The sequence below is a fragment of the Electrona antarctica genome (assembly GCF_951216825.1).
Source record: "Electrona antarctica genome assembly, chromosome: 14".
Taxonomy (NCBI): Eukaryota; Metazoa; Chordata; class Actinopteri; order Myctophiformes; family Myctophidae; genus Electrona; species Electrona antarctica.
The window spans coordinates 28898719-28924902 of NC_136795.1; the positions used below are offsets into that span (position 1 = coordinate 28898719).

At 42.4% G+C, this 26184-nt stretch overlaps 1 protein-coding gene across 3 annotated transcripts in view; it reads left to right on the forward strand.

The window, feature by feature from the left end:
- The first annotated feature begins 183 nt into the window (after window positions 1–183).
- Window positions 184–26184, forward strand: part of cyth1a (cytohesin 1a) — a 61590-nt gene continuing 35589 nt past the window's right edge. Inside the window, exon 1 of one of the 3 annotated variants that reach the window (XM_079520653.1) lies at window positions 184–453. In XM_079520653.1, the coding sequence (XP_079376779.1) occupies window positions 432–453 (22 nt within the window). In that variant the 5' untranslated portion in view covers window positions 184–431. Of the gene's footprint in view, window positions 454–7393; window positions 7702–22214; window positions 22502–26184 lie in introns of those variants that run through there. The other 2 variants (XM_079520651.1, XM_079520652.1) reach the window with 2 other exon arrangements.

The window sequence follows — 26184 nt, forward strand, 5'->3', positions numbered from 1 at the left end:
GCTACGGAAAAGTTCCACTGTGTGACATGACATCACGAATCATCTGTGATGGGCGGGGCCAGCCAGCATGGGCTCATGTTTCTGGGACCGCAGGCGTTTTAATGTTTCTGTTTCTGTGACTATCAGACAGCCTCCAACCAACCCACTGAGCCCAGCCCAGAATCAGCTGTCACTGACTGACTGTCACACTATTAACGACACGTTGCAGCTGAAAAGTCACCTCCTATAGTGGATAATTAGACACATTTGGACAGACTGGAGTGCGACCGAGTCGGAGCGGGGGTGGGGCACGGTGCACCGCACCGCAGACAGCGGCAGACGGTATCCGGGTTGTAGCAGCTGCTTGGTGGCGAGACTAGAGAGAAGAGAAGCCCCCGGACTGGACGGACGGCGGAGTGAGTCTGCTCTGCAGCAGCATCAGCACCAGGAGGATGGAGGGGCAGCAGCAATACGGTGGGTCTGTTTAAATATGATATGATGATATCCAACCCTCCCTTTAGCACAGAATCATACAGATACAGGCATGTTCTCTCATAATAACCTATTAGTTCACAAAGACCACGTGAAACAGCGTGTTTTGATCGCGGAGTTGCCGATCGCCTTAATTGTATGATCTTCTGTAAAGTCATCCAAGTTCAATTTTGAGAGTGATGTATCTTTCTTACAGGGTTCTGTGGATATTTTACCTAATTCCTTGATGTAGCTGCTGTTGAAATGAATTGGAGATCCACGCAGTCTTCTCTCTTTAGCTCATTTACGAGTTTTAGATAATCTTTTGTCATGTATTAAATAAACAGAGGTAGTCTCTGTGGTTCACTGTAGGATAAAGGTTTGCATGATGAATGAACAGCAGTTGTCAGTTTTGAATGCATGTTGAAAAAGCCTCAACATTTTACTCTTTATGCTTAATAGGCTACTTGATGCTGTAAATAATTTACACTAGCTGCCTTTATTATCGACGACATTCAGTAACATTGTGTCATGTGTTTTGATATTATCATAATGGCACTGACTTCTGAGAGACAGACAGCAATCACAGCAGTCATTATTGGAACCTTATAATTGTCCTTACAGGAAATTCAGACCTGACATGACATCACTATAGGTATATGTATACAGTGAATGACCCATGATACTGTCAGGGTATGATTCATTGCCTGATTACATAGAGCCCAGGTCTCAATTATTTATCGGTTTAGTTTGTTGCTATCTTAATGCATCTCAAAATAGAACCTGCAGCAATGGCCTCATTGCCAGATTTCATCTAGTCTGTAGTCTACCCTCTAGATGCTATCAAACGCCTCAAACATAAAAGAGACTGTCTTTGTACAAAGATGTTGTATAATGTCCTCTTTCACAAGTTCAAGTTACTTCAGCCATTATTTTGTAACAACCATAATACTGTGCCTTTCAGCACATTCAAATAACATGCACCCTGACACCCTGAGATGTCCTGACAAAATCACTGGCACATTATGGATTTCAGTGAAAATACGTATGGCTATGCCATATCATACTATCTCTCTCCCTGAGCACTGACGATTCAGCATATTCAGGGTCTGAGAAGGAGAGTGTATAAAATGAATCCCTCTGCTTTCAGGGCTTGAGAGTACAAAACAGACCTTTATTGAAGTCATGTAGAATCAGCAAGGCCTGGTGTTATTCAGTTATTGTTCCTTGTGTTGGACATGAACATGGATGGATGATCAGCATGATTAAATTGTGGAATAAATAATCCAGGAGAAGGGAAGAGCTGCCACATTCATCTCTTCTTTCATTCTGCTGTGAGAATGTTGCTATAGGTGCTAGTCTAAACTAGCCATCTTGGCACTTTCTATAGGTGTAGCTTCTGGCTTGGTTTCTAGACTCACCTCACATGCCTCTCTTTGCTACACTCTGGGGTGTCATCTGTTGCTGTTTCATCCTTTTATCCGTGCAATTTGCCACTCTCTGCTGTCAGTCTGCCAGTGTTGCCATGTCTGCTTATTATAAGCGACGTTGGGCTTGTTTTTCTGTTGCTTGTAAATATTGGTAGTTGCTGGTTGCGTTTTTGGGGCTTGTTTCTAAAGTGCAGTTGCTTATTTGGGCTTGTTTCCTAATAGTATTATTTGTCCACCCCTCCCCCCACAATCTAAAAACATTTTGTGCCAGAGACCCGGGACCCCCATACCAGATTTATGTATTTCAAAGAATATTTGAAATGTTTAACTTTTTCCCAAGATTTTATTTAGAAGATAGATGTACAAGCTCACAACGTGTTGCATTTCAACGCGTTATGAGCTTGTAGATCGGCTATTTTCAAATAGCCAATAGACGCTTCTTTTGTGGCTTGTTTTCATAGACCTGCTTGCTTATTTCTCTCGCCAAAATCGGGCAACGCTGCTGTCTGCGCGCATGCCAGAGGAAGTTCTGGTGGTTGACTCCTAGGTGTGGTGCATAGAGACAGGCGGTTGGTGGTGTGGCTATAGAATTATTGTAGGCTATCCTTGTAAGCGAACTGGTAAGTCTTATTTCTGAAAGATGGACACTAGACAGCCCTCCATAGTGGGCAAAATAAAAACATCAGTAGATTTTCTGGTTTGGTTTTACACCTGGCACTTCAAGGATACAAATAAATGGCAAAAGTCCAGAGTAGAAAAAAACGTATCGACTACACACACAAGTGATTGACACTTGCAGTATGCCAGAGAAAGAAAATGTGAGTGCAACCTAACAGACAGCCAGGGTATCTGGGGCCCATAAATGAACACATAAAAAAAGACTGGAGAGGAAAATCTGCAGAGTGCTATACAGCAGAGTTACTCCTCCTCCTCTCACTTCCTCCTGCAAAATATCATTGTTGTCTTTGTGTACGATGTGTCAAGAAATCATAAATCAATAACAGGACACGCACACAAACAAAGGCGATTGTTAGTCAGTAGAGGTGATGCTATATTAAGCTGCTGAGTGGGAGACCCACCAAGACACAGCCAGCTTATATTCAACCTGTCTCAGTCTGTTCTAGAACACTGGTTCCCAAACACTGGGGACTGGAAACCCTTTGTGGGTTTATTATTTCAAAACATTAAAAAAATAAAAACTAATTTCACAAAGAAATCTTTTTTTGAGGGTCCTATATTCAGCTATAGTGTAGATTTTTGTGCTAACACAAACATTAATTTTAAATGCAATTGACAATGGATGGAGAATTTACGTCATGTGTCTGAGCAAATCGACTGTTTTGTTGTAACACAAACATTAAATGCCATTGACAATGAATGGAGAATTTACGATATGTGTCTGAGCAAATCGACATGTTACGTCATGATGATGTACGATCATAAGAGCGCCTCTCAATTCACAAGGGTGTGATTTTTTTTTAAAGAAGTTTCATAAACTAATGTTTAAGAAGTAGTGAAAATAGCCAATCTACAAGCTCACAATGCTATTTTCACTAGTTTGGGTCTAGGGCAAACGTCTAATTTCTCTTTTGGGTCTTGAGCTAAAAGGTTTGGGAACCACCAAAGCACTGTTCTAGAAGACACAGCTTATTTTCTTAAGAGTTTCTGCACTGTTGTTGTTGTTGTTGGGATTGATGTTTTTGTTGTTGCTGCTGCTGTAGTGTTCTTACTTAATTCACCAGCAATACATTTTCATGCAACATTTGCATAGCCTATACTATGTCCCCCTTGTGGTATTCCAGTGTATATGCCATTGCTGAATTCATGTGAGGTTTGCAGCACGAACTGCAGTTACTGTATATTCTACAGCAAGAAGAATTGGTAGCTGTATTACCTGAAACAGAAAGGTGCTGTTACATGTCATGTCCACTTGGTGGGGTGCATGTATAACTGTCAAAGAACTTCTAACCCTATCTAGTATCTACATGTTTTGTGTACAGAGGAAAGGACCTCTCAGCAGCCACCAAGCTTCGATGTACATTTTCTGCTAATTTCCTCTCCCCTCCCCAATTGGTTAGTTGCTGTCAGTTCACCCATATGTAGGTAGTCACTGCCAACCCCTACCGTTGGTTCTGGGGAGGGTGTAGTAGACAACAAGTGCAATGAACACGCTATCCCTCCCAGTACTTCTCCCTGCTGAACAGGTGCCTTGGCCAAACTAGAAGTCACTAGTGCAGTGACAGAGCTCACCTTCCCAGCCGTCCCTATTGTATTCATCGGAGCACCTGGCCAAAGCTGATGCATGCACCATGGAGGTATTGAACCCCAGCTTCCACAGTGCTAAACCACTAGCTGCCAGCCTGCCACTGTTGTTCATTCCCCTGAGAAATTAGCAATGTTTGCCCCTTAATACTTGAATGGACTTGAATGTGGTGGTTATTGGTATCAGCCACATAGCTGGACCCCCTCCCTGGGCCACGAAGGCCCCCAAGAGCATTGAAGCTGGACTTTGAGAACCTGGGCCCCAGCAATGTGTCACCGGCCTCGCCCATCCCTGCTAACATTCTACACTGCTTTGTACTTGGATATATGACCTTTGTCTTGTGGTTGTAGGAATCAGTCACTTACAGCAGGTTCTGCCCAGGAGAACAGTCCATGGTACGCGGATGCTTCAGCTTAGTGTCAACACTCTCACATCCACATCCACATCCCCAAACGCAAAGACATTATGCACCATCCACACCCCATCCTTCAGTGCCAGGGTGTGGATGCATGTTGCTGCTTTGCCTGTCGAACACAAACAGGCATCCGGTTAAGTGCATATTTCTAGTTTTGAGATGGTCTCTCTGTTTCAGAGAGACCATCTCTCTGAGCAGCCGCAGGTGCCTACAGAACAAACAAACACACTATATCATTATTACAATATAATATCAGTCATTTCAGAAAAAAACACATATTTGAATTTCCACTTATATGAGCCCTCAGTCCCATTTTAGAAACCAGCATGTCATAATGATAAATGGAAGGGAACAGAGTGTGGAGCACTTGCGTCACAGTAAAAATCTAATTTTAACACTGCTGTACTTTTCAACTCACCGGGGAAGACTTCCTCCTTGCCTCATGCACACAACTGAACTGCCAGAGTCTAATCATGGTGTTTTGAATTCCACGGTACATGGTTCCACTGACAGCTGCCTTCAAGCAAAGTGACATCTAAGCCAGATTTTTAACTTGTCATACGGCGGAGTCACGTGCCGAAAATAGACAACCTGCTATGACAGACCATAAATTAGGATGCAGCTGCATCTAGGATGCACAGTAAAACCAGAGAGAATACCAATACAAACGTGTTCAAGCCAAGCATGTACAAATCCAAGAGTTACAAATGGATTAATACAAATAACGTGTGCATGAACCTTAGTGCACAAGGAAAAGAAAAAAAACACTTTCGTAGTTACTTTTCATATTTAGACACGTTAACCACTTAAGCCCTAATTTATGTTTTGGCTATTTGAAAAATAGTTGATCTACAAGCTCACTCACAACATGTTGCGTGCTAATTTAAAGTTTATAGGTCATTCATACTGAGCACTTCATTCCTACTGTTGGTGGTACTGTAAGTAAACTTTGATGCCAATACTTTTGTACATTTACTCGAGTAAAATTTTGGACCTGCTCTGCTGGCACAGCTTATGGGTGTTACGTTGTCCTCATAGCATCTCTATCAGCCCGTACCAGCTCCACACTGTGGCACTCTGCAGTGTGCCACTGTGCTCCGTCATTATCACTCTGCTCTCCATACTGGGCTGCAGCAGGGACCCAACTGGCAGAGAATAAGGAAGCTGCTGTGTGTGACGAGCACCGAATGAGAGTGGTCATTGTTGCCTGACGGGAGGAAGCTGAATCGTGCCCATTCTACCACTGAAGTGATCATTTCCATTTTCCTTCACAATGGAAATTGAAAATACGAAGTGAAATTATACGGTAGTATAAAAAAAATAAAAAATAACGTTGTGGTTTTATGGTTAAAAGCTTTGGGGGGGGGGGGGGGGGGGGAGGCATATCATTAGAAAAATATTTAGTGTCTAGTCTTAGGACTATGAGTGTAGAGGTTGGTTTAGTGCTTGTGGTTCGAGTTTTGCCCAATTCATAATTAGTTGCGTTGCGTGCTTGATGTGTCACAACCCGATCTTGCAGATCTACAAGCTTGTAAATTGTATTTTCAGTGCGTAACACTGGCATGCAACTATGTATAATGAAGGCTGTAGCGTTAGGGTTCAAACAATCTGAGAACCCATCGTCAAAAAATAAAGGAAAAACCGCCCTCGATCTTTTCCTTGAATTTGACATCAGTCTGTCTTGAGAGACTAGGGTTCAAAATAAAATAGCAATAGTCAAAATTGCCTAAAATGGTGTGTGTGTGTGTGTGTGTGTGTGTGTGTGTGTGTGTGTGTGTGTGTGTGTGTGTGTGTGTGTGTGTGTGTGTGTGTGTGTGTGTGTGTGTGTGTGTGTGTGTGTGTGTGTGTGTGTGTGTGTGTGTGTGTGTGTGTGTGTGTGTGTGTGTGTGTGTGTGTGTGTGTGTGTGTTGCATACGTGCAAGCATGTGGCTTTGCATTGTGAAGAGCTGGCTGTGATATTGGCTTTCTATGAACAGTGTGAGAGCGAAGAACATTATTAAGACAAATGTTTCCATCAAGGAACAAATCATATCTCCCCATCTGTTGCCAAGCAACTATGAAATCTTGATTTACTTTTAGAAGCCAAATGATGCATCACTGGAACAACAGAGGGCAGATGAAACTGAACTAGAATGGCGTGCTGATGTAGGCTAACTGGCTGCCATGTCCCCCACACATGCACACACAAACACCACTTGGTACTTGTGTGTGTGTTATTTATTTGTTTTATTCACTTCATATTTTGCGACATACAGTATTGTACGTATGCTTGCAGGGAGTCTGTTGAAGTGAGAGCGAGAGCGAGAAAGTTTTTATTGACAAATGCATGTGTACATGAACATATATTTGTCAAAAGGACACAATAAAGCCTGATAGCTTATTTCCATTGTAATCCTTTGAGTGTGAGCCTGCATGAATATAGTGAGGGTGGCGGTTGGGAGATTTTGTCCAGAATGTGCCTGGGTTTATTTTTTGTGTTTGTGTGCAGTCTGTTAGGTCTAAGAATATCTTGTAGAGTTACTGTGCAAGTAGCAAGGGAACACAAGAGAGGTGACAGAAAGACAGGGAGGGGGAGACTGAGAGAGAGAGAGAGAGAGAGAGAGAGCTCAGTGTGAGTGAGTGGGTAAAGTGAGTGAGTGAGAATGACAGAAAGGCAAAGTAAAAGAAGAACAGCACAAAAGGGGAAGAGGGAGAAAGCAGAAGTGAAATGAATGCACTGAAAAGGGCTGTAAGGTTTTGAATGCGAAGTCAGAGTCAGAGGGTGCGAGAAAGGAGAGGAAGGTTTCATCAGGGATTAGGGATCACACATCAGGGATTACTCTGGACAGAGCGACAGAGTGCACCACCTGGGAGGAGAGCCTTCTACGGTACAGTGTCAGCGTGCCTGGCTGAGACCGAGCCTCTCCACGTGGGGGCTGGCCTCGGCAGCACCGGCCCCCTTTTCTCTCCACACCACTCTCCTGTGTGAATCATTAGGAGAGCGATTATTTGGACACACACACACACAATACATACAACACATACAGCATACACACACACGTACAGCACTCGTCTGACTGCAGCCATGGGTTCAGTGAGTGAACTTTGCGTGTCCAGCTTCCAGGCGATGTTGTGTCCAGCGGTACTCGTCCAGGATTTTTCAGGTAAGGCTGTCTGCTCAGGGAAGCAGCTATATGTACATACATTATAAGTGAAGATGGTACAGTAGGCGGCGCAGCCTTCCTAATGACATGCTGCGTCGCATCATGATTTATTGTCTGTTCATAATAGGAAACTAGGTCCCTTGCTGCAGACCAGCGCTTACCTTAAAGCACCTGGATCATGATGTGTGTCTGGCATGTCTGTTGTAAGAGCAGGAGCTAGTCTGTTGACATTCTTGTCTCGGTCAACATTTCACATATAGAGCAACAGGTTTCGTGTGCAGCGGAATGCAATGCAATTACATACTGTAGTATTGTGTGTGTGTGTGTGTGTGTGTGTGTGTGTGTGTGTGTGTGTGTGTGTGTGTGTGTGTGTGTGTGTGTGTGTGTGTGTGTGTGTGTGTGTGTGTGTGTGTGTGTGTGTGTGTGTGTGTGTGTGTGTGTGTGTGTGTGTGTGTGTGTGTGTGTGTGTGTGTGTGTGTGTGTGTGTGCAGGCATGATAGTGCATGAGCAATAGCAAAAACACGTGGCTTCCCCAAGAGATGATAACAGATAGGCTGACAAAAATAGAGCTTGTTGTAGCTATACGGTACTCTCTTTAAGCACTACTTAAACTCCAGTCCAGGGAGGAAGAAAGCCCTGCTAACTCAGTACTAAACAGGTGTAATCTGTACTGGCGCGTGCACACACACACACACACACACACACACTTTGAGATGGAGACAAACTTATTATATCTGTGTTGTTTTTGCACACAGTGCTACAGTAGATTTGAGTGATATAAATTTTTTCTTTATCATGCAAATGCTGCACTTCCATTTCTGCTTTTCCAGCCCTCAAATTCCTCCTTGGTGAAGTTATGTGTTCCACTGTGTGAGACAGATTCCTCTCGTCTGCATTCCACTAGTTGCTGTGTGTGTGTCTGGATGTTTACTGGGCATCATCAGCTCAAAACAGATAAGCCTGTCGATGCAGAGTAGTGTTGTAGGCCAGCCTGGTTCATACTTTGTCATAACTTGTAAGACACAAAAATAGCCCATCTAAAAGCTCACAACCTGTCGCATTGTGACTGTAGATTGTTGATCTGTTATTTTTGGGGTGCGAGACAACGTCATACGTCAGAATATGTAAGCATAAAGCTATAATTCTATGGCCGGATTATGGACCTAGGCAAACAGGGCCAGTGCCAAGGGGCCCTTGACTAGCAGAGGCCCCTGGGTTGGCCCCTAGTCCCCAAGACTGATCTACAATTTACTAAAATGTATAGGTTAACACTAACAGTCAAATATGTGGGCCCTTCTGTCTATACATTACCCTCCTGTAGCTCTAAGCTGTCTGACTAATAGAGCTGACAAGGATTTCTAAGATGTTTGCGTAATTGACCTGCAGGGCCTCCTAGTGCAAGTCTTAATCCGTCCCAGCCTAATTCAGGCTCTGTTTTACGACGGTGTCGCATGCCGAACTAGCCGATCTACAGGCTCACCACGCATCACTGGATTGGCTATCTTGGGTACAGGTTACAGGCATAAGACAAAGTATAAATTGAGCTTAATTACATTAGATTAGATGTCATTTATCTTCCACTCTTTTTGCTCAGGTCAATGCATTCAAGACAAGACGATACATAAATATACACCACAATTAAAACATCCAGCAAAGTAATTCTATAAGAGGTATGCCTATTACTTAATTCTACATTTAAAAGGGTCTTTAAAATAAAGCAATGTCCTCTCCACACTTGTGGAATGTCCATAATGTGTTTACTTTGTGTGTGCTTCCATGTGTGTGTGCGCATGTATGTGTACTGTATGTCCATAGAAGCTATTATCACAGAGTCCAGCTCATCCAGGCACCTGCCAACGTGCGTGTGCGTGTGCGTGTGCGTGTGCGTGCGCGACTGCACGTGTGTGTGGGGGGTCCGGGGGGAGTTGGCATTAGCAAGCAAGTCCAGTTTGACCAGGTGAGGTGGATCAGCTATTAGGGGGTTGTGTTTATTAAGGAGCTTAATGGCTGAGGGGATGAAACTGGCACTGCCCTTTGCCTTCTTGAATAGAGGGACAGCATATCTCCCACCCGGGGGCAGGACCTCGAAGCAGGTGCTGAGGTTAGGAGTTGGGTCTCACGTGATCTTTCCTGCTTTCTTCACTGTCCTATGGTCATTGACCTCTGAATGACTGTTTTACAAGTTGTCAAGAATCTGCTTCAATACGTATTAAACCTTTGGGCAGGATATACATGTGTTGGCTTATTGTTTCCTGTCTCTACTCTAGACCGTGTTAAGCATGGGCCCAAAGGCTTCAACTTTGATCACTTGAACGCCAAACTACTTTATTTTGTTGGGACCCGCAGATTAGACTGTGCTACATATAACGAAGAATAAGAAAATAAAATAGAATAATAAAAAGATAATATAGGCTACACATATACAACAGTTATAGGACTATGCCCTAATAATACTTAGGGACTTGTCTTATAGACAGGCACAGTAACTTATCATAATTAGCAGCGTATGTAACCTATGTGATCATCAAGTAAGAGGACGGCTGTTGTTAAACAGGCCAACGTCCATGGGGGGCTTCACTGAGTTGGTGCATGTGGTTTGAAATCTGTCCAGAGTGTCGCTCCCGCCCTCGTGATGTCGCAATAGGTAAATCAGCAGTGGAGTGACATGTGAGAGATGACATTCCCCACATGGTGGGGAAGTGAAAATGTAAGCATGAACCGGATTTCGCTGGTGTCAAGAATGCAGTGACAGCAGAGTTACTGTGCTTAATGTCACGACAACAACAACAAGACCGTGACAGGCAAGAACTCCCAAGTGTGTTTTTGCTTTTGAATTGTTATTTTTTATTTCTATTTTACTTGTGAATCATTAAAGTGATTCATGTTTCACTAATGGTGGGACAGCAAGGGCTAAGTAACACTATATATAAGGTCACTATCTGTACACTACATACTGTAACTCAATAGCATGTGGGCCTTTAAAACACACTCAAAATGGCACTTAGATTCTTGTGCACATTCTACATATTCATAGCTTCAGGCAGGATATATAAAGATAATGAATGAATGAATGAATGAATGAATGAATGAATGACAGTGATACAATGGATGAATGAATGAATGACAGTGATACAATGAATGAATGGATGCTGAATGAATGAATGAATGAATGAATGAATGACAGTGATACAATGAATGAATGGATGCTGAATGAATGAATGAATGAATGAATGACAGTGATACAATGAATGAATGACAGTGATTCCGTTTTTTTCTTCTTTTTGTAATCGCTTACACTTTTATTTTATAATTTTTTTTCACAAAACAACGAGAAAATATAATGTGATCAACTCTTATTTAATTCTTTTAGTGTTCCAGGGTGTGGCAATTCTGCACCGAAGGATTTCCCAGCATGACTTGGTGCTTGCCCACATTTATTGTTTATGGTTGTGTGAAGTGTGCATGTTGGTTGATCTGGAGAGCATGTTTATTGAGTTTGATGCTGTTTGGTGTCCGTTATTAATTTGTTATAACTTATGGCCATTTGTTTTTGTGTGTGTATAAGTCTGGTTATGAAACCATGGACGATAAGGGTGGTTGTAGTGGGCACACCCATTTCTCATGGGGGGTTGAGCTTTTTTGAGTGAATTTCATTGAGAAAGCTGCAATGAAAAGACTTCACTACGTTAATAAGTTACCTCGTCCCGACTCCCTTCCTGTCGATCCTCAACCCATCGTTCATTATTTTAGCACTTGTACTAATGTGGCTTATCAAGTTCTCATTGCTGTACCCTTGTGTGGCTTGAAAAGAACTCGAACAACATCCAAGATTCCACCGCATACCACTATGGAAAACCGCCGCGGTGAACAAGTGTGGGAAGGGAGTTGGCTGAGAACACATCAGGTGACACTGAACCTGTGATCCACAAACTTGGACCTCCTCTCTGTCCCCAAGGCAGTCAAGCGAACCTTCGGGGACAGAGCGTTCAGTGTGGCAGCCCCCACCCTGTGGAACTCTCTCCCAATAGAGATTTGCCATGCTCCAACACTAGACTCTTTTAAGGCTGCCTTGAAAAGACACTTATATACATTTTGTAAAGCGTCCTTGGGTTCATGAAAGGCACTATATAAAGTCAAGCTATTATTATTATTATTATTAATGCGTTGGCAGGACAGTGGATGTTGACTGTGTCCATACTGATCATTATTATTTGTTATTATTTATTTTTGTATTGCAACAGTGAGAGAGAGAAAGGAAAGGCAGACAGAAAGCAGCTAGGGGATTGACATCCAGTCTGGCTGGGAGTCCAACAGGCCCAGGGTACACGCTGAAGAAGCTATTTTGCGCATGAGGCATGTGCCAATTACCATTCGGGTATCAGGTCATCTCATGTCAATCGTGACTGACAACATGTTGTCACATGTATGTTCTCCTCTGTGTTGCCTAAGTGTTGACCGACAGATGGAGTCAGATACTAGGAGCTGATCCAGGCCTGCTGGTTCTTAGGCAGATATAGACCTCGACCTGGTTCTGTGTTTGGCTTGCACCTGGATACTGTATATTGATCCTCTATATACTCGACCCTCAACCTGAAGCAAACCATGTTTGGCAGCATCGGTTCATCCATGTTTGACTTGGTGAGTTGCAGTAGGTCACTCGTGGTGACCTCGGCCCACCATGCCAGTTAACCCTTTAAGACCTGCATGAGGCTGATTCTACAAAGGCCTTCTAAATCAGTAGTTCTCATACTTTCAAGATCTTTCAAAAATGTGATAATATACAGTATATTTCAACCTACATATCTTTATTTGCCTCTTAGTCCAGGCAAATGAAGGCTGAGTATGGGATAAAAAATGTACAATATATTTCAATCTGACATATCTGTCAGCATGCTTGTTAGACTCTAAAACAAAACAACGGTGTTCGCATACCTCCTATGTTTTCAATATGTATTCAGTTGTGTTTAAGAGTATTTGAATGGTGTAAAGAGTGATTCATTCATACACGCACAGTGTTAATAATAGCCAATCCACAACGCTCGCGTGGTATGTTGCGACGCGTTGTAGATCTTGTAGATCGGCTTTTTCCGTTGCTGCTCGACACAGCACACAACCAAATATAACTCGACACAGCACACAACCAAGTATAACTCGACACAGCACACAACCAAGTATAACTCGGGCGTAAGTGTGGGAGTCATTCTTAGCCAGACACTCATCGTTTCACTTCGCCAGGACATATATTTTTTAATGGTAGCGATTCAGGGCTGGAGCCAGGCTAGCACATTTTGATTGTAGCACTGCTGCTTAAAGGGACATTTCACTCAATGTTAATAGTATTTCTAACACAGAAGTCTGTGTTTGACTAGGATTTGACTGGATTGTTGAATTCCTACAATGAACATTTAGTGCACTTCCCCTCCTTGTGGAGATGTTGACACATTTTGGGCATGAACATGGCGCCATGACTAAAATATCAAAAAACACATATTGCACACATAAAACCCCCAGGAAAGTGTTTCTTGTATACTAAACCTCATTAAAGTAAGATCTGGCCCTTTAAGGAAGATGTGACAGTAATTAGCCGATGAATATCAGCACAAGTACCAGTCCTGTCTTCTGCGAGGCAAATAGCTGCTTTGCTCGTGCTCGTTGACATGGAAATGACTCCTGTGGCTGTGGATATAAAGATATGTTTGGCTCTGGCTGTTTCTGTTCTGAAGGCACAAGCTGCATTGTCAGCAGCAGCATTGTATATTTTCAACCATTTGCAAAATCAGCTTATTGTAAAACTGGCTTGCAGGAGGTACTGCCCAGTAGCAATGCTGGATGGAGACAAAGCTATGAATGGATGCAAACTTATTATGGTGACAAAATATGTTTATTTATATTGTTTGTTTTGTAAGAGAACTGCACATGAAGGAAGAAAAATAAAAGTAATGTTGCCTGACAGATTTATTTGGCATTTTCTGCTCCCAGACAGTGACCAGACTCATTCTCCAGCCAGACTATGGCCCTCAGTTATCAATGGAGTGCAAATTCTGCCTCAAATTCGAGCGAGTGCGCTCACATCGGCATGGCATTTACGAAGTGATCGCAAACAGCTGATCCTTGCGTCATTTCGGTCGTAGCATTGATAAATGTGACGGCTGAAATCAATCTGGCATGCCCTACAAAATCAAGCCTCGCCCTTGTTTTTGCGACATGAACAACTGCAATATGACCAAACTATGTATGAACCATCGTTACATGATGGAAAGCCAATAAAAACGTTTCCCCCTCTCGCCTCGCTTGCATGTCAATGTGTCATGTCCGCGGCGGGCATTCACTTCTAGTCATTTTTACTAGTTGACTAGTTGCCTAGTTTACTAGTCGACTAGTCGACTAGTTGTTTAACTACCTATTATGTAAAAAAATAAATAATAATAATAAACTTTTTTTTTTTTGGAAATAAATATTTGTACATTGAAAAACTGTGTACATGTCGACTATAACTATAATCTACCTGATCTTGAGGCCTACAAAATCGGGGAAAATAAAAAAATAAAAAAATTAACTTTCTTTTTTCTTTTCTTATCAACTAGTCAACTAGTACCAACAAGGTCGACTAGTGGATTTACTAGTCGACTAGTAAACTAGTCGACTAGTTGCTTAATGCCCTAGTCCGCGCATGCATGCACGCATGCAGTGCACGCACCTATTGTGCATTTTGGCACACTGGAAAGAAACCCCAGTAGGATTATTCCGTGAGGCTACAACGGAACCTTTATCAAGTATAGGCTACATTAATCACATATCACAGTTACATCATCATGAATGGAATAGGTTTGTAGGATATTTATTTAACCCTGTGAGTAATAGCCTACTTGTTTTTAATTGCTTGTACAGTTGGAAATATTTCACATGTATTATGTATTAGTTTTATAGCTATTAGGAGTGAATACATGACTTTAGATGCCTGTCAGCAGATCAGACAATGCTCCTCCGCTTGTCTACGACAGAGAAACAGGTGCAGATAAAGTCAACGACAGCTCCCGAGTCCCGACCTGACGTGAAGTTTGGCCTGGCATACGTCCCACGCTGGAATGATAAATGCCGAAAATGGCGGTGATCTTGGCGTACGCCAATTTTTGGGCGTACACCGCCTTGATAAATGAGGGCCTATATATTTTTCGCACTCACCCTTGGTAACCACCCATATATACTGTAGATGCTTGTTTGTTTTAAAGGTGCTTATTCGGTTGGTGTTTAGTATGCACGTATAGTATAATTCACGTATAGCGCCCATCCATGGACTTCTTCAGGGCAGGCTTTAGGGTCCAGCATTCACAGCCATATAGGAGAATGCCTCTACAGTCGCATATGTGAAGCTGAGCATGATGATATCTACTGTATGTTGGAGGAGGTTGGAGTTCCACACACTGGCCACGCCGTTCAGAGCCCTCCATGAAGCACCTTCCTCATATCAGTCTCGGGTTTTGCTCTGACGAGTTGACCCATGAGCCCAGCTATTTGAAGATTGACTTCTTTCAGTGCATTATCTCATTAGAGGTAGAAGGAGGATCTTGTACTGTATAACCTTGGTTTTTCTTGGCATTTAGCCCAAGACCAACCTTGGCAATGCCTTGAGGCAACACATTACTCAAACTACTGTGTGTATGTAGCCTATCTTTAAGGACAAAACAGTTGCCCTCTTTGTCTAGTGTCTATGATGATGATACTAATTGTGGGAGTAAGTAAATGATCATTAGTTTTACAGTATATACTGTAGTAGTATTTTATGCTCTATGTCTAAGATGAACAGCCCTGGGCAGAGTAGCAGTGAGTGAGTAACTTGTCCCAGGCGGGGTTACAGCTCCGATTAGGCGGTCTCTGCATTTCACACCCTCCGTTTAAGAGTCTGATCAGTGAGGTCACACAGTGAACATTCTGACAGGCCAGAGCCCAAGAGGGTGTGTGTGTCAGTGTGTGCGTGCATGCGCTGCGTATGTGAGAGAGATAAACTTTGTGAACCTCCTCACTGTCAGGTGAAAATAAGCAGACTGGTGTCGTCATCTTGTGTGTATGGTGCCGGCCCACACCCTCCCAACCAGGAGGAGTCAGCAGTGACAAGGGACTAGAGTACTATAGTAACAAGGGGACTTGGGAATAACTAAATTGGTAGAAAAAGGGGAGGACGAGGAACGTAAACATGTGGCACCTCATGTAGATGTGGGGTTCAGGGACCCTCAGGGGTCCTTCGGTGGGTCTCAGGGCGTCCCCAACAAAATCTGTTAATACTCTGTCTAGAACATCAAAATCAGTTTGACTACTTTAACGGAGAACCACTGATGTTGTTGGAAAGATGTGTATATTGAGGCACCGTAATGGAACACTCAAACCAACCACGTACACGCATGCACGCACGCACGCACACACGCACGCACACGCTGAGCAAAAGTAAAAGCTGTGTGACAAAAGACAACTACATATATTCCTTTGTTATTACATGACTCAAGTCGGTAATTATACGTGTTGGTCTGATTTTATACTTTGGCGTACAACAAAGTATAAATATATGTCTCCCCTGAGCCCCCTCTAAAGAAATTACAGGTTGTTTCTTTGGCTTCATCCAAAACTCTTAATACTTACACCTGTAAATTGGTGTTGTGCCAACTGGTGGGAGATATAGATCTGCTGTCTGCTGTGTAATTAGCTTTTTGTTTTAAGTCAGCAGAACTCGAACTTCACATTACAAGAGATTATATTTCCCTTCAGGGCACCAGCGGAAAAGCAGCCCTAAATTACATGCTGCCGCTTTCCCTTTGTAAAAATGTTGGGAAATATGAGGCAATTATGCAAATTATTTTACTTTTTTGTCTGGACCTCGTGCCATGGATGATTTGTTTTGTTTTGCCGTTGTGCTGGAGTACCTCCTATTACCATTTATCTAGCTGACACATACTGTATACTGTAATTTACTATGACCCTCTCCTCACTGTTTGGGGCCATATAACTGCAATTTATTTAAATGGCCAGTAGAGGTCACTCTGAGCATTTACACCTATGATTGTGTTGGGTTGTCTGTCTGGCTATGTGAGAGGCGAGACTGAGGTTTGTTTTTCTCATGTAGGCCATTTAAACAAACTAAAGCTATCCACGTGGACGCATTCACTCAACAGAAACCCTTGTGTACTGTTGCTTTATGAATAACAGTCACTCCACCACCTCCTATGTCCGTGGGCTAGCATATTAACCGGTCCTTGTGATTTATATCAAATAGAAATGACCTCGTTGTGTGTGGGTATAATTCCATTATCACAATTGAGACGTGACCACTTCATCACCCCCATTTCACACTGCTAGAACAATGCAGTAAAGGCAGTCCTGACATGGATCATGTGTTGCTGGAACCAGTAGATTCCTATGAGCACAATGCCTTTTCCTTTCTAAGGTTCAGTGTTGGGCGATGAACTCTGCTTGACCTGTGCAGTGGTTCTCAAACTTGTCTTAATTTTGTATTTCAAGGACTCCCGGTTTGCATTAGGCCATGGACCCCCATAACTCTGAGGAGTACAGACCTTTAAGGGTCCAACATGACAATCATATTCGCCACATAAGGGCAGGCATATTGGAGCAGCAGCAAGCCCTGCTGCTCTGTCTCCGACTCTCACTACAGCAGGGCGGTGTCTCCCTAACGTGAGAACAATAATCTGCCCAAAGGTTCTGCCCTATTACTCACATAACATCATTAATCCACTAGCCTGATGCATTCCAATGCTTCACATATACGGTACAGAATCAACGAAAGCTGTTTCACAATGTTGATGTGAGTAATCCTTCTGACCAAGGGGGACGTTTTGAACCTTACCTAACCTATTAGCCACCCTCCGTCGTAATTTGATCCTAAAATCTGTCTGGTTAACTAAAGCTTAAAATAATTATATATATCACAATATCACTCATTAAACCTGTGGTTCTCAAAGTGGGATTCTGGAGGGGGTTCCACAGGATCCCCAGCAATATGAGGAACTGTATTAAGAACCATATTTTATTTTACTATAATTTTTATTGAAGGAATGTCACAGGATGAAGTAAACAGAGCTAACAGACATACAGAACCATATTTTATTCTTCTGTACATCACAATGCGATACATTGTGAGCTTGTGGATCTACTACTTTTGGAGAAAGAAAATTGTGAAAATGTTGGAATAATTTCAACAAAAATCCTCTCTTCCTTTCAAATGGGCTTCCATGGCCAAATAAAATACATATCAATTTGGGGGTCCTTGACATGAAAATGTATGAGAATTCTGCACTGCAGCGGTTGCGGGAAGTTGGGAACTCTGGCCTTGAGGAACAATGCCAGGAAGAATTAGCAAAACTATGCAGGCATATTGTATATCTGTTCTATTGTGAAACTTAAGGCTTTGTTTATGAATATTTCCTCTGCTGGGTTTTGGTCGTCATGAGCCGCGAACACACAAGCAGTTCTATTTTATGACGTCACGTCTCATAACCTAATGCATTTAACCACATGAACCCTAGTGGCCCTATTCTAGGGTGAACATTTTACGCATTGTGAGCTTGTTGATGGGCTATTTTGGCAAAGATATTTGGTATAGAGCAGTGGTTCTCAAACTTTTTTAATTTCAAGGCCCCTCTTTACCACCATTATCCATTTGGTTCCATTTCTATACTTGTAGAGCAAATAAGGAGGAGTTTGCCCTTTTCAGAAATCTGTCCTGCTCATTGAACTGAATAAAGAGGATGCATGATTTAACAAATTAACATACCCAAACAAAAGATCTTTTAACATTTTAGGATCCAACATGACGTTGACAGGATATTTACATAAACATCCCATTTAAAGAATCAGCTTTTACATGACTTATGGAGATCAGGAAGTAGACAAAACTCTCTCGTGCCATTGATATCACTTCATGATCTTTTGGTTGAAAGGTTAACTTTTCCTCGAGTTTGCTGGGTCTTCTGGGTCCCAGCACAGACGCACATCACTGTGCTGGGTCTTCTGGGTCCCAGCACAGACGCACAGCACTGCGGCGCTTGAGGCAATGGAGGAACTCCAAACAATGAATAGAATCTTTATGTGGACGGGGGTCGCGCTCACTTCCACACAGAGTTTCATTGTCAGCTTCTGGACTTTGGGAGCACAACTGAGGATTCACAGGCCCCTCTTGTGGGTAAAGGACATGCAAAAATGAAGTCCTTCCGAGCAATGTGTCTTCATTTTATGGGCCAATTAGACCCCCGGCCTAACCAGAGAGTGAATCACAGTTTTTGGTCTCGATTTTACAGGTTTTAATCAAAATAAATGAAAGGCAAGTCAAGTAAAAAGGATAGTTTTGACCTAAATCACTTTGCACACAGCAGATCAGACCAGAACGTAAGAGCGTCATTTAGAGGCTGTCGGTGTGAAATTCCACATTCCACCAAACAGGCTGGGGCAGATGCAGTAATATGATATTGTATGACTGTAAGACACTGTTAAACAGACATTATCCATCTGGGGCAGATGCAGTAATATGATATTGTATGACTGTAAGACACTGTTAAACAGACATTATCCATCTGGGGCAGATGCAGTAATATGATATTGTATGACTGTAAGACACTGTTAAACAGACATTATTCATCTTCATGTGCTGTTGTGAATTACAGCGTTATTGAGCACTGTAATAAATAACGGAGTGGTTTATTCATGATCACAGAAGAATCGAAGGCTGGTAAACTGATGTTTTCATTCATATGTTTTCTTAAAACAGCCAGTCTATTGCACAGTTATGCCCCACTCATTGTATACTCAGTGAACAGCTATGAAATTGCAGTGAATTTAGGTACGGTATTTGATGATAATTTCTCCAGTAGGAACCAAAACTAAGAAGACAAGGGCCTCTTCTCTATATGCAAATGTTGTTTGATGGAAAGCTACGCCAGGTATGATAAAACATTGTGCAATCCAGCCATGATGACATGGTGGAACCTGCTCGTGCAAATTACGCTTCCTCGTGTGTGTGTGTGTGTGTGTGTGTGTGTGTGTGTGTGTGTGTGTGTGTGTGTGTGTGTGTGTGTGTGTGTGTGTGTGTGTGTGTGTGTGTGTGTGTGTGTGTGTGTGTGTGTGTGTGTGTGTGTGTGTGTGTGTGTGTGTGTGTGTGTGTGTGTGTGTGTGTGTGTGTGTGTGTGATATTCTCTGGGACCGATTTGACACCTGAAAGAAAATAGGAACGGAAGTCACTGTATAATAGCTTCCAATAGAAACATTTATTAGATTAAGTACAACGTTTCGACCCTGGCGGCTTTTCATCAGGTCTGATACAATAGCCTACAGGCAATAGGCGTGTTATATACAAACAAACAGAGGACAGCATCGCAATCAATAGCAGCCGTTGCGAATGAGTAACCACTGACACACCCACCCGATCTACAAGCTCGGGTTGCACTGGCTAGTGCCACACTGAGGACTTGTAGCTCTGGGACACAAATTCAGAGGGAGAACAATTCTCCAATTAAAGAGGGGAGTTAAGGGTGGAGTTGTTAGACGACCATCAGTATAGTATAGCGTAATAATGCCCTAATACAATGTCAAAGGACAATATAGACAAATAGAAATCACTCCTCAAAACACCAAGATGAAATTACCACAATAAAGTGAAATGTTTGAGGGGTGCTAGCCTTTTCTATGCCATGCAGCTTTGTGTGTTTGTGTGAATACAAGTAAGACGCGTGAACGCGGGAAGCGAACGCAGCTTGTAAATTGCAATAACAATTAGATTCATTTTTAAAGTTTTCGTGTGTGTGTGTGTGTGTGTGTGTGTGTGTGTGTGTGTGTGTGTGTGTGTGTGTGTGTGTGTGTGTGTGTGTGTGTGTGTGTGTGTGTGTGTGTGTGTGTGTGTGTGTGTGTGTGTGTGTGTGTGTGTGTGTGTGTGTGTGTTTTTGTGTGTGATACAGCTGCGCCTTCTGGTGGCGGGCGGGTGGTGTCACAGCGTGACACACAGACAGACAGACATGTTCTGCCTGGGTTACATAGTAATGGCTCGCAACTAGCGATGATTTGATTGGCTGAGCACGGAATTGAGATGATTTGATTGGCTGAGCAAAGTAAGTGTTGAGGATAAAAAGTGAGGGCAGAAAAGTGTGGACGCAAATTGTGATTGGCCAGAATTAGTTGATATATGATGATAAGAGCACCCTTCACTTCACACAGGTGTGATTTTATGTAATAAAGTACAGCAAATGCAATACAAAATAATAATTAAGGGCAAGAACAATAAAAATGCATGAATCCAAAAATACAAACAATGACAAATATACACAATGTAATGAATACAGTAATAAAAGAGAATGTTCACAGAAATGGCTTGAAATCGAATTCCTCGTTGAGCCCATTGGGAACCATAGTATTATAAGTTTATGACACCCAGCATGTGTGTAATATGGCTTGTTCAGCCTCTTCAACGGCTTCCCTTTGTTATTTTTGGGGCATTGTATCTGAGCGAGAGAGAGAGAGAGAGAGAGTGAGAGAGGGAGAGAGAGAGAGAGAGAGAGAGGGAATGGCATGCAGCCAGCAATAGCAATGAGCCTCCGGTCAGATTCGAACCCAGGCCAGCTGCAGGAAGGCTTTAACCTAATTTATGTGTGTACAGTCTTGCTCAGTCAGTGAGTCAAATGAAAATTTAATTTAAATAAAACATTTTCATTCTGTCCCAAGAGTCAAAACTATAGTGTGGAGAAGCAGTCTAGAGTTCAGTTTTTATTGACCACATATCTGGAACAAATTTGAGAGTATCTTATTTTCCATTCTGGTCTGTATTTAATGGCTATTTTAATCATATCATCATGTCATTTTATAACGTATCTATTGTATAAACTTATATCTTTGTCTAAACCAACGTCTTCATTTCGTAAAGCACTTCCCTTGCCTTCGTTTAGGCATGCAGTGAATGTGCAACCAGTTATGAAATAATTAAACATGCTCCAGTATTATGGCAACAAGTTTGAGAATTCCATGTGTGATCTTCACACCCCCCCTGGCCGAGACAGAGGTTCTAAAGAACGCCATTTCTTTTTAACAGGCAAAAACTCAACCACAATCCTGTGTTTTTTAAATGGATGTGGTGCAGATTAATGAACATGTGCAGCAAAAACGCAGCAGTCAGCACAACAGCAGTGTGTCTGTCTGTCTGTGGGTGTCAATCACCTTCCCTGCCCCCACTCTTCCACACTGTTGTGAGAACAATCACCAGCATGCGTTTCCACGGCCGGCCACTAGGGGGCGTCGTTTGTCCCCGACCCCCCTTCCCCAAAGAGAACAGATCTACAAGCTAACAAGCTAACAACGAGTCGCGGTGCGACGCGTTGTTAGCTTGTAGATCTGTTCTCTTTTGGGTGGGGGACCACTGGACCAGCGACACCGTCACACTACGGAGTTGTAAATGCGTAATAAACGCGTCATCTGCCTCAACAGCAGACAGACGTGCATTGGCTGGAGCAAAGTCCCCTCCGTCTCCAAACCACTCCCTTTCAGCTTCTTTCCTTTCTGGACAGAATAACCCATCCGGTACCTCGTTCTGTTCGACTCGGTGCTACAACAACACCGTGTGGTTCAATAAAACAAAAACCTATCTTATATATTCATCGATATTGGCCAGTTTGGCCACATTGGGACCCAGGGTTTCTTCTGACGCACGAACAAAACTTTAAAAGACCTAAAAACAAACTTCCTTGACGCGCGGATCGGAGTCATCGGACCCGCCGAAGCACAACAGACAGAATGGTGTTGAAATCGGAAGACGGAGTCGGTAAGTTTAAATAATGAATTGTTTTCAGAAAGAAGCTGTCGTTTTAACGATCTACGTTAAAGCAGATATTATCAACTGGCTAACTGTCGATTTCGACCAGTCTTTATAGGACATGATTGGAATTTGGAACAGGCTGCTTAAACATAATGGGGAGGTATGGGACAACTTTTTGTGTCGTGTGGAGTCAGTGGACGTTTTCTGGTGTGACTATTCTACTCACTCTCTGGCCTTGTTTTTAGCCTACACTTTTATCCTAATAGTTTCCGCTATCATTTCCTGATTTTCCACCTTGATTTTGCAATGTAGAAATCATTATCGATTATAATATTTAATGGCATATACATTTTAATATATTAATATACGATAGACATTTACTACTAATGAAGTTGCATAAATAGGTTACAAATGTGAGGTCTCTAGATACTAAGTTAAACTTTGTGTTTTTGATCATAAACCTATTAGCAGTCTCAATGCTTTTGTAATAACACATTTATAGCTATTTGTTTCAATGAATGCAAAGGCCAGTTTCAGCTAATGTTTTACTACATACACAAGGCCACCTGAGCAACAGGTGTGTGTGTGTGTGTGTGTGTGTGTGTGTGTGTGTGTGTGTGTGTGTGTGTGTGTGTGTGTGTGTGTGTGTGTGTGTGTGTGTGTGTGCGTGTGTAAGTAGGCTAAGTAAAGAAGTACATTTTATTTCTCACAGAGAGAACTCACAAAGTGCTTTACATACAACAGAAATGAAAACACAGCCAGAAGCATTTAAATGGATGATAATGGAAGGCCAACGCCCCCAGTCAGCAGTGATTCATAATTGGACTAGGGGCACTGTCTGCCACCCTGCACGCCTATCAGTGGCACATTAATGAGATCAGCCTAAAATATTATTTGACCTGACCTCCTTTCTGTAATTAATCAAACTAATGTACAATTTGCATTTCAGAATAACACTTTGACCCTGACTGTCTTCTTTTCATCATGATCTCAAATTGTGTGATTTCCATCATTTCATTCAAATCCATATTTATATAGGATTAGATGGTGTTTTTACCTTTGATGTTATACAGAAATATGCTCTCCTCTCTGTATTGTTGTTTATGATAATTTTCTGGCTAGTATGTGTGAGGCAGCCACTTTTGCTAATTGCATCCGTGGAACTTTGTGATCTTGTGTTGTGTGGTTGCTTGCTGCCTGTTTTTGAGTGGTGCCCAACTGCTCCAATGACTGGCTGTGTGTGTGTGTCTTGTCTGTGGTACGAACGGCTGCCATACTGCTGGGTGACCTAAAGTGGCACTGTTTAAAGATTTTTTAATTATTTTTTTCTGCCTTTATTGATAGGTTGACAGTAGACTGACAGGAAATGGGGGGGAAGACAAGTGGTCAAAGGCTGTCGGGTTCTTGAGTCGAACCCGCGGCACACCGTCAGCCTGGCTCAGCAGCCTAGGTTCCCAGACGGTTGAGCTAACCGCCCGGACAATGTTGAGCAGCCTAAAAAGGGCCATTCACACTGAGCTAGTATAACTATAGTATAACTATAAATACATATTAATTTGGGGGTCCTTGACATGAAAATGTTTGAGAACCTCTGGTTTATCCCTGCAACTTCCAATATTTACAAGCAACTTTAGAGAAAAACAAGCCCAAAATGGCTTATAATATGCAGACATAATATCACTGGTTGCTTCCTGTTTTTGTGTCTTCTCATCAGGTGTGAGAACCACAGAGCAGAGGCTTTGGTTGAAAGTGGGGCTGGCACACAGCTGTGTTCTCACAGAGAGAGAGAGTGAGCGGTGAACAGCCCATGAAAGCTTTCTGTGGTCCATTTGTTTTTGCCACTTAAAAAATGGGTGGGTGGTCTGGAAGTTAGAGAGCAGTTGCCACTAATGGTCCTCCTAATGAGCAGGGGGCTGTGAGATCTAATGGACCCTGCCCTGGCACTAATGGTGCCTGGTGGTTTGATAGTAATCACCCCCGGCTCTCTGTAATCATATTATTTATCCCTCTTCCATCCACTTCAGACTCATTCCCTCCTTTCACTAAGATGCATTTAGTGGCATAATGCAATAATGTGTGATGTATGTGTGTTTTTACAGTAGAGTATTGTATACTATATATTCACGACAAAGTCCTGTTTGTTCTGGTAATAAAACAACTAAGCATTCACACACCTCTACAGTAAATAAGCCACATTGCTTGCATACTTCAGTGAGACAAGCAATGTGTGAGTCAGACCTTTTGGACTGTAGGCAGTGGTGGAAAAAGTACTAACATGTTGTACTTAAGTAAAAGTATCAATAACACAATACTGACAATAGTCTAACTATAGTCGATTGATTGATTGATTGATTGATAGAAATAAAAAACCTGTATTAGAATTTTTGAGTAAAAGTACAAAAGTATTGGCATCAAAATGTACTTAAAGCACCAATGCAGTACCAATGCAGAATGTCCCATTTCACAAGAGTTCAAATAGATATATTAAAATGTATAAAAATACCTGATCGACAAGCACACGACTTACATCGCGTCGCATTGCATTGTGAGCGTATCTAATATTTTCAAATGGCTGATGTGTATAGGGATGAAGTGGTCAATGTATGTGGAGCAGTGAGTAAAAGTACAATATTGGCCTCTGAGATGTAGTGTGGTAGAAGTAGCCTATAAATCAGTGGTTTTCAACCCTTCTCACATCAAGGACCATTATTATTCTGCATTTGAGCCACAGACCACCATCTGATGAGATTTTGCCTCTCAGACCCAAGACTAATGAATATTATGTTGTTGTTTGGCCACAATTCCATGCTGGGGAATGAGCCCCCATACAAGGGCTGTTGGACATTAGACTAGTTTTACCTGATCCTTTGTCAACTGTTACAGTTAGTGCTGTCGAGACCTGCGGTTGATTTGCATGTGAAACAACCTTTTCATTATATAGACCCATCATTGTGTGCAGTATGCCTTCTATTCTGAAGCCATATCCTCTGTGGCTCGTTAATGGCCGTGCCCTATAAATAGATAATCCTAGTGACTCCGAAACTATTTGGGCGAATAATGATAATAGTGTGTGGACTCACTCCAGAAAGAAAGAATAGCTGCACCTCTTTCTCCTGCTGGAGCTAATGAGGATCCAGATAAATGAAAGTGAGGTGATGAATTGTGGTGGTTATTCCGCTTTCTCTGAATGACCGATATAGCATTCATGAACATGAATGTGTTCCAACACACCTATCACATTTCCTCCTTGGAAGGAAAGGACAGATTTATAAAGTTGTGCTCACTAGACTAAAAGTAGAGAGAATTTAGCTAGATGGCGATGTCTTTTCAGCACAGCAGTGATGTCTGGCTGTCTGAGCTGTACTGCAGCAGGTAGCAACACGCCTGGTAGTAGAGTAGTGGAGCACACACAAGTTGACACAACTGTGATCACAGCTGTTGATAAGGCCCAGGATTTACAAAATGGTGCCTGCCTATAGTGCCCTGCCTACTTGACTAACACATGGCGCTAACTAAACTTGAAGGCAGGCAATGGCCATGTCAAAAGGATGTGTGAGACAGTGTCATTATTTTTGAGTTAATAACGCTGAAGGGAGGTTATTTGTATTTGCTGATCCCATTCCTTGTTGTTGGTATTTGGAATGGTAGTCTGGTAGATAATGGCTTAGAGCAGTGGTTCTGAAATGTTT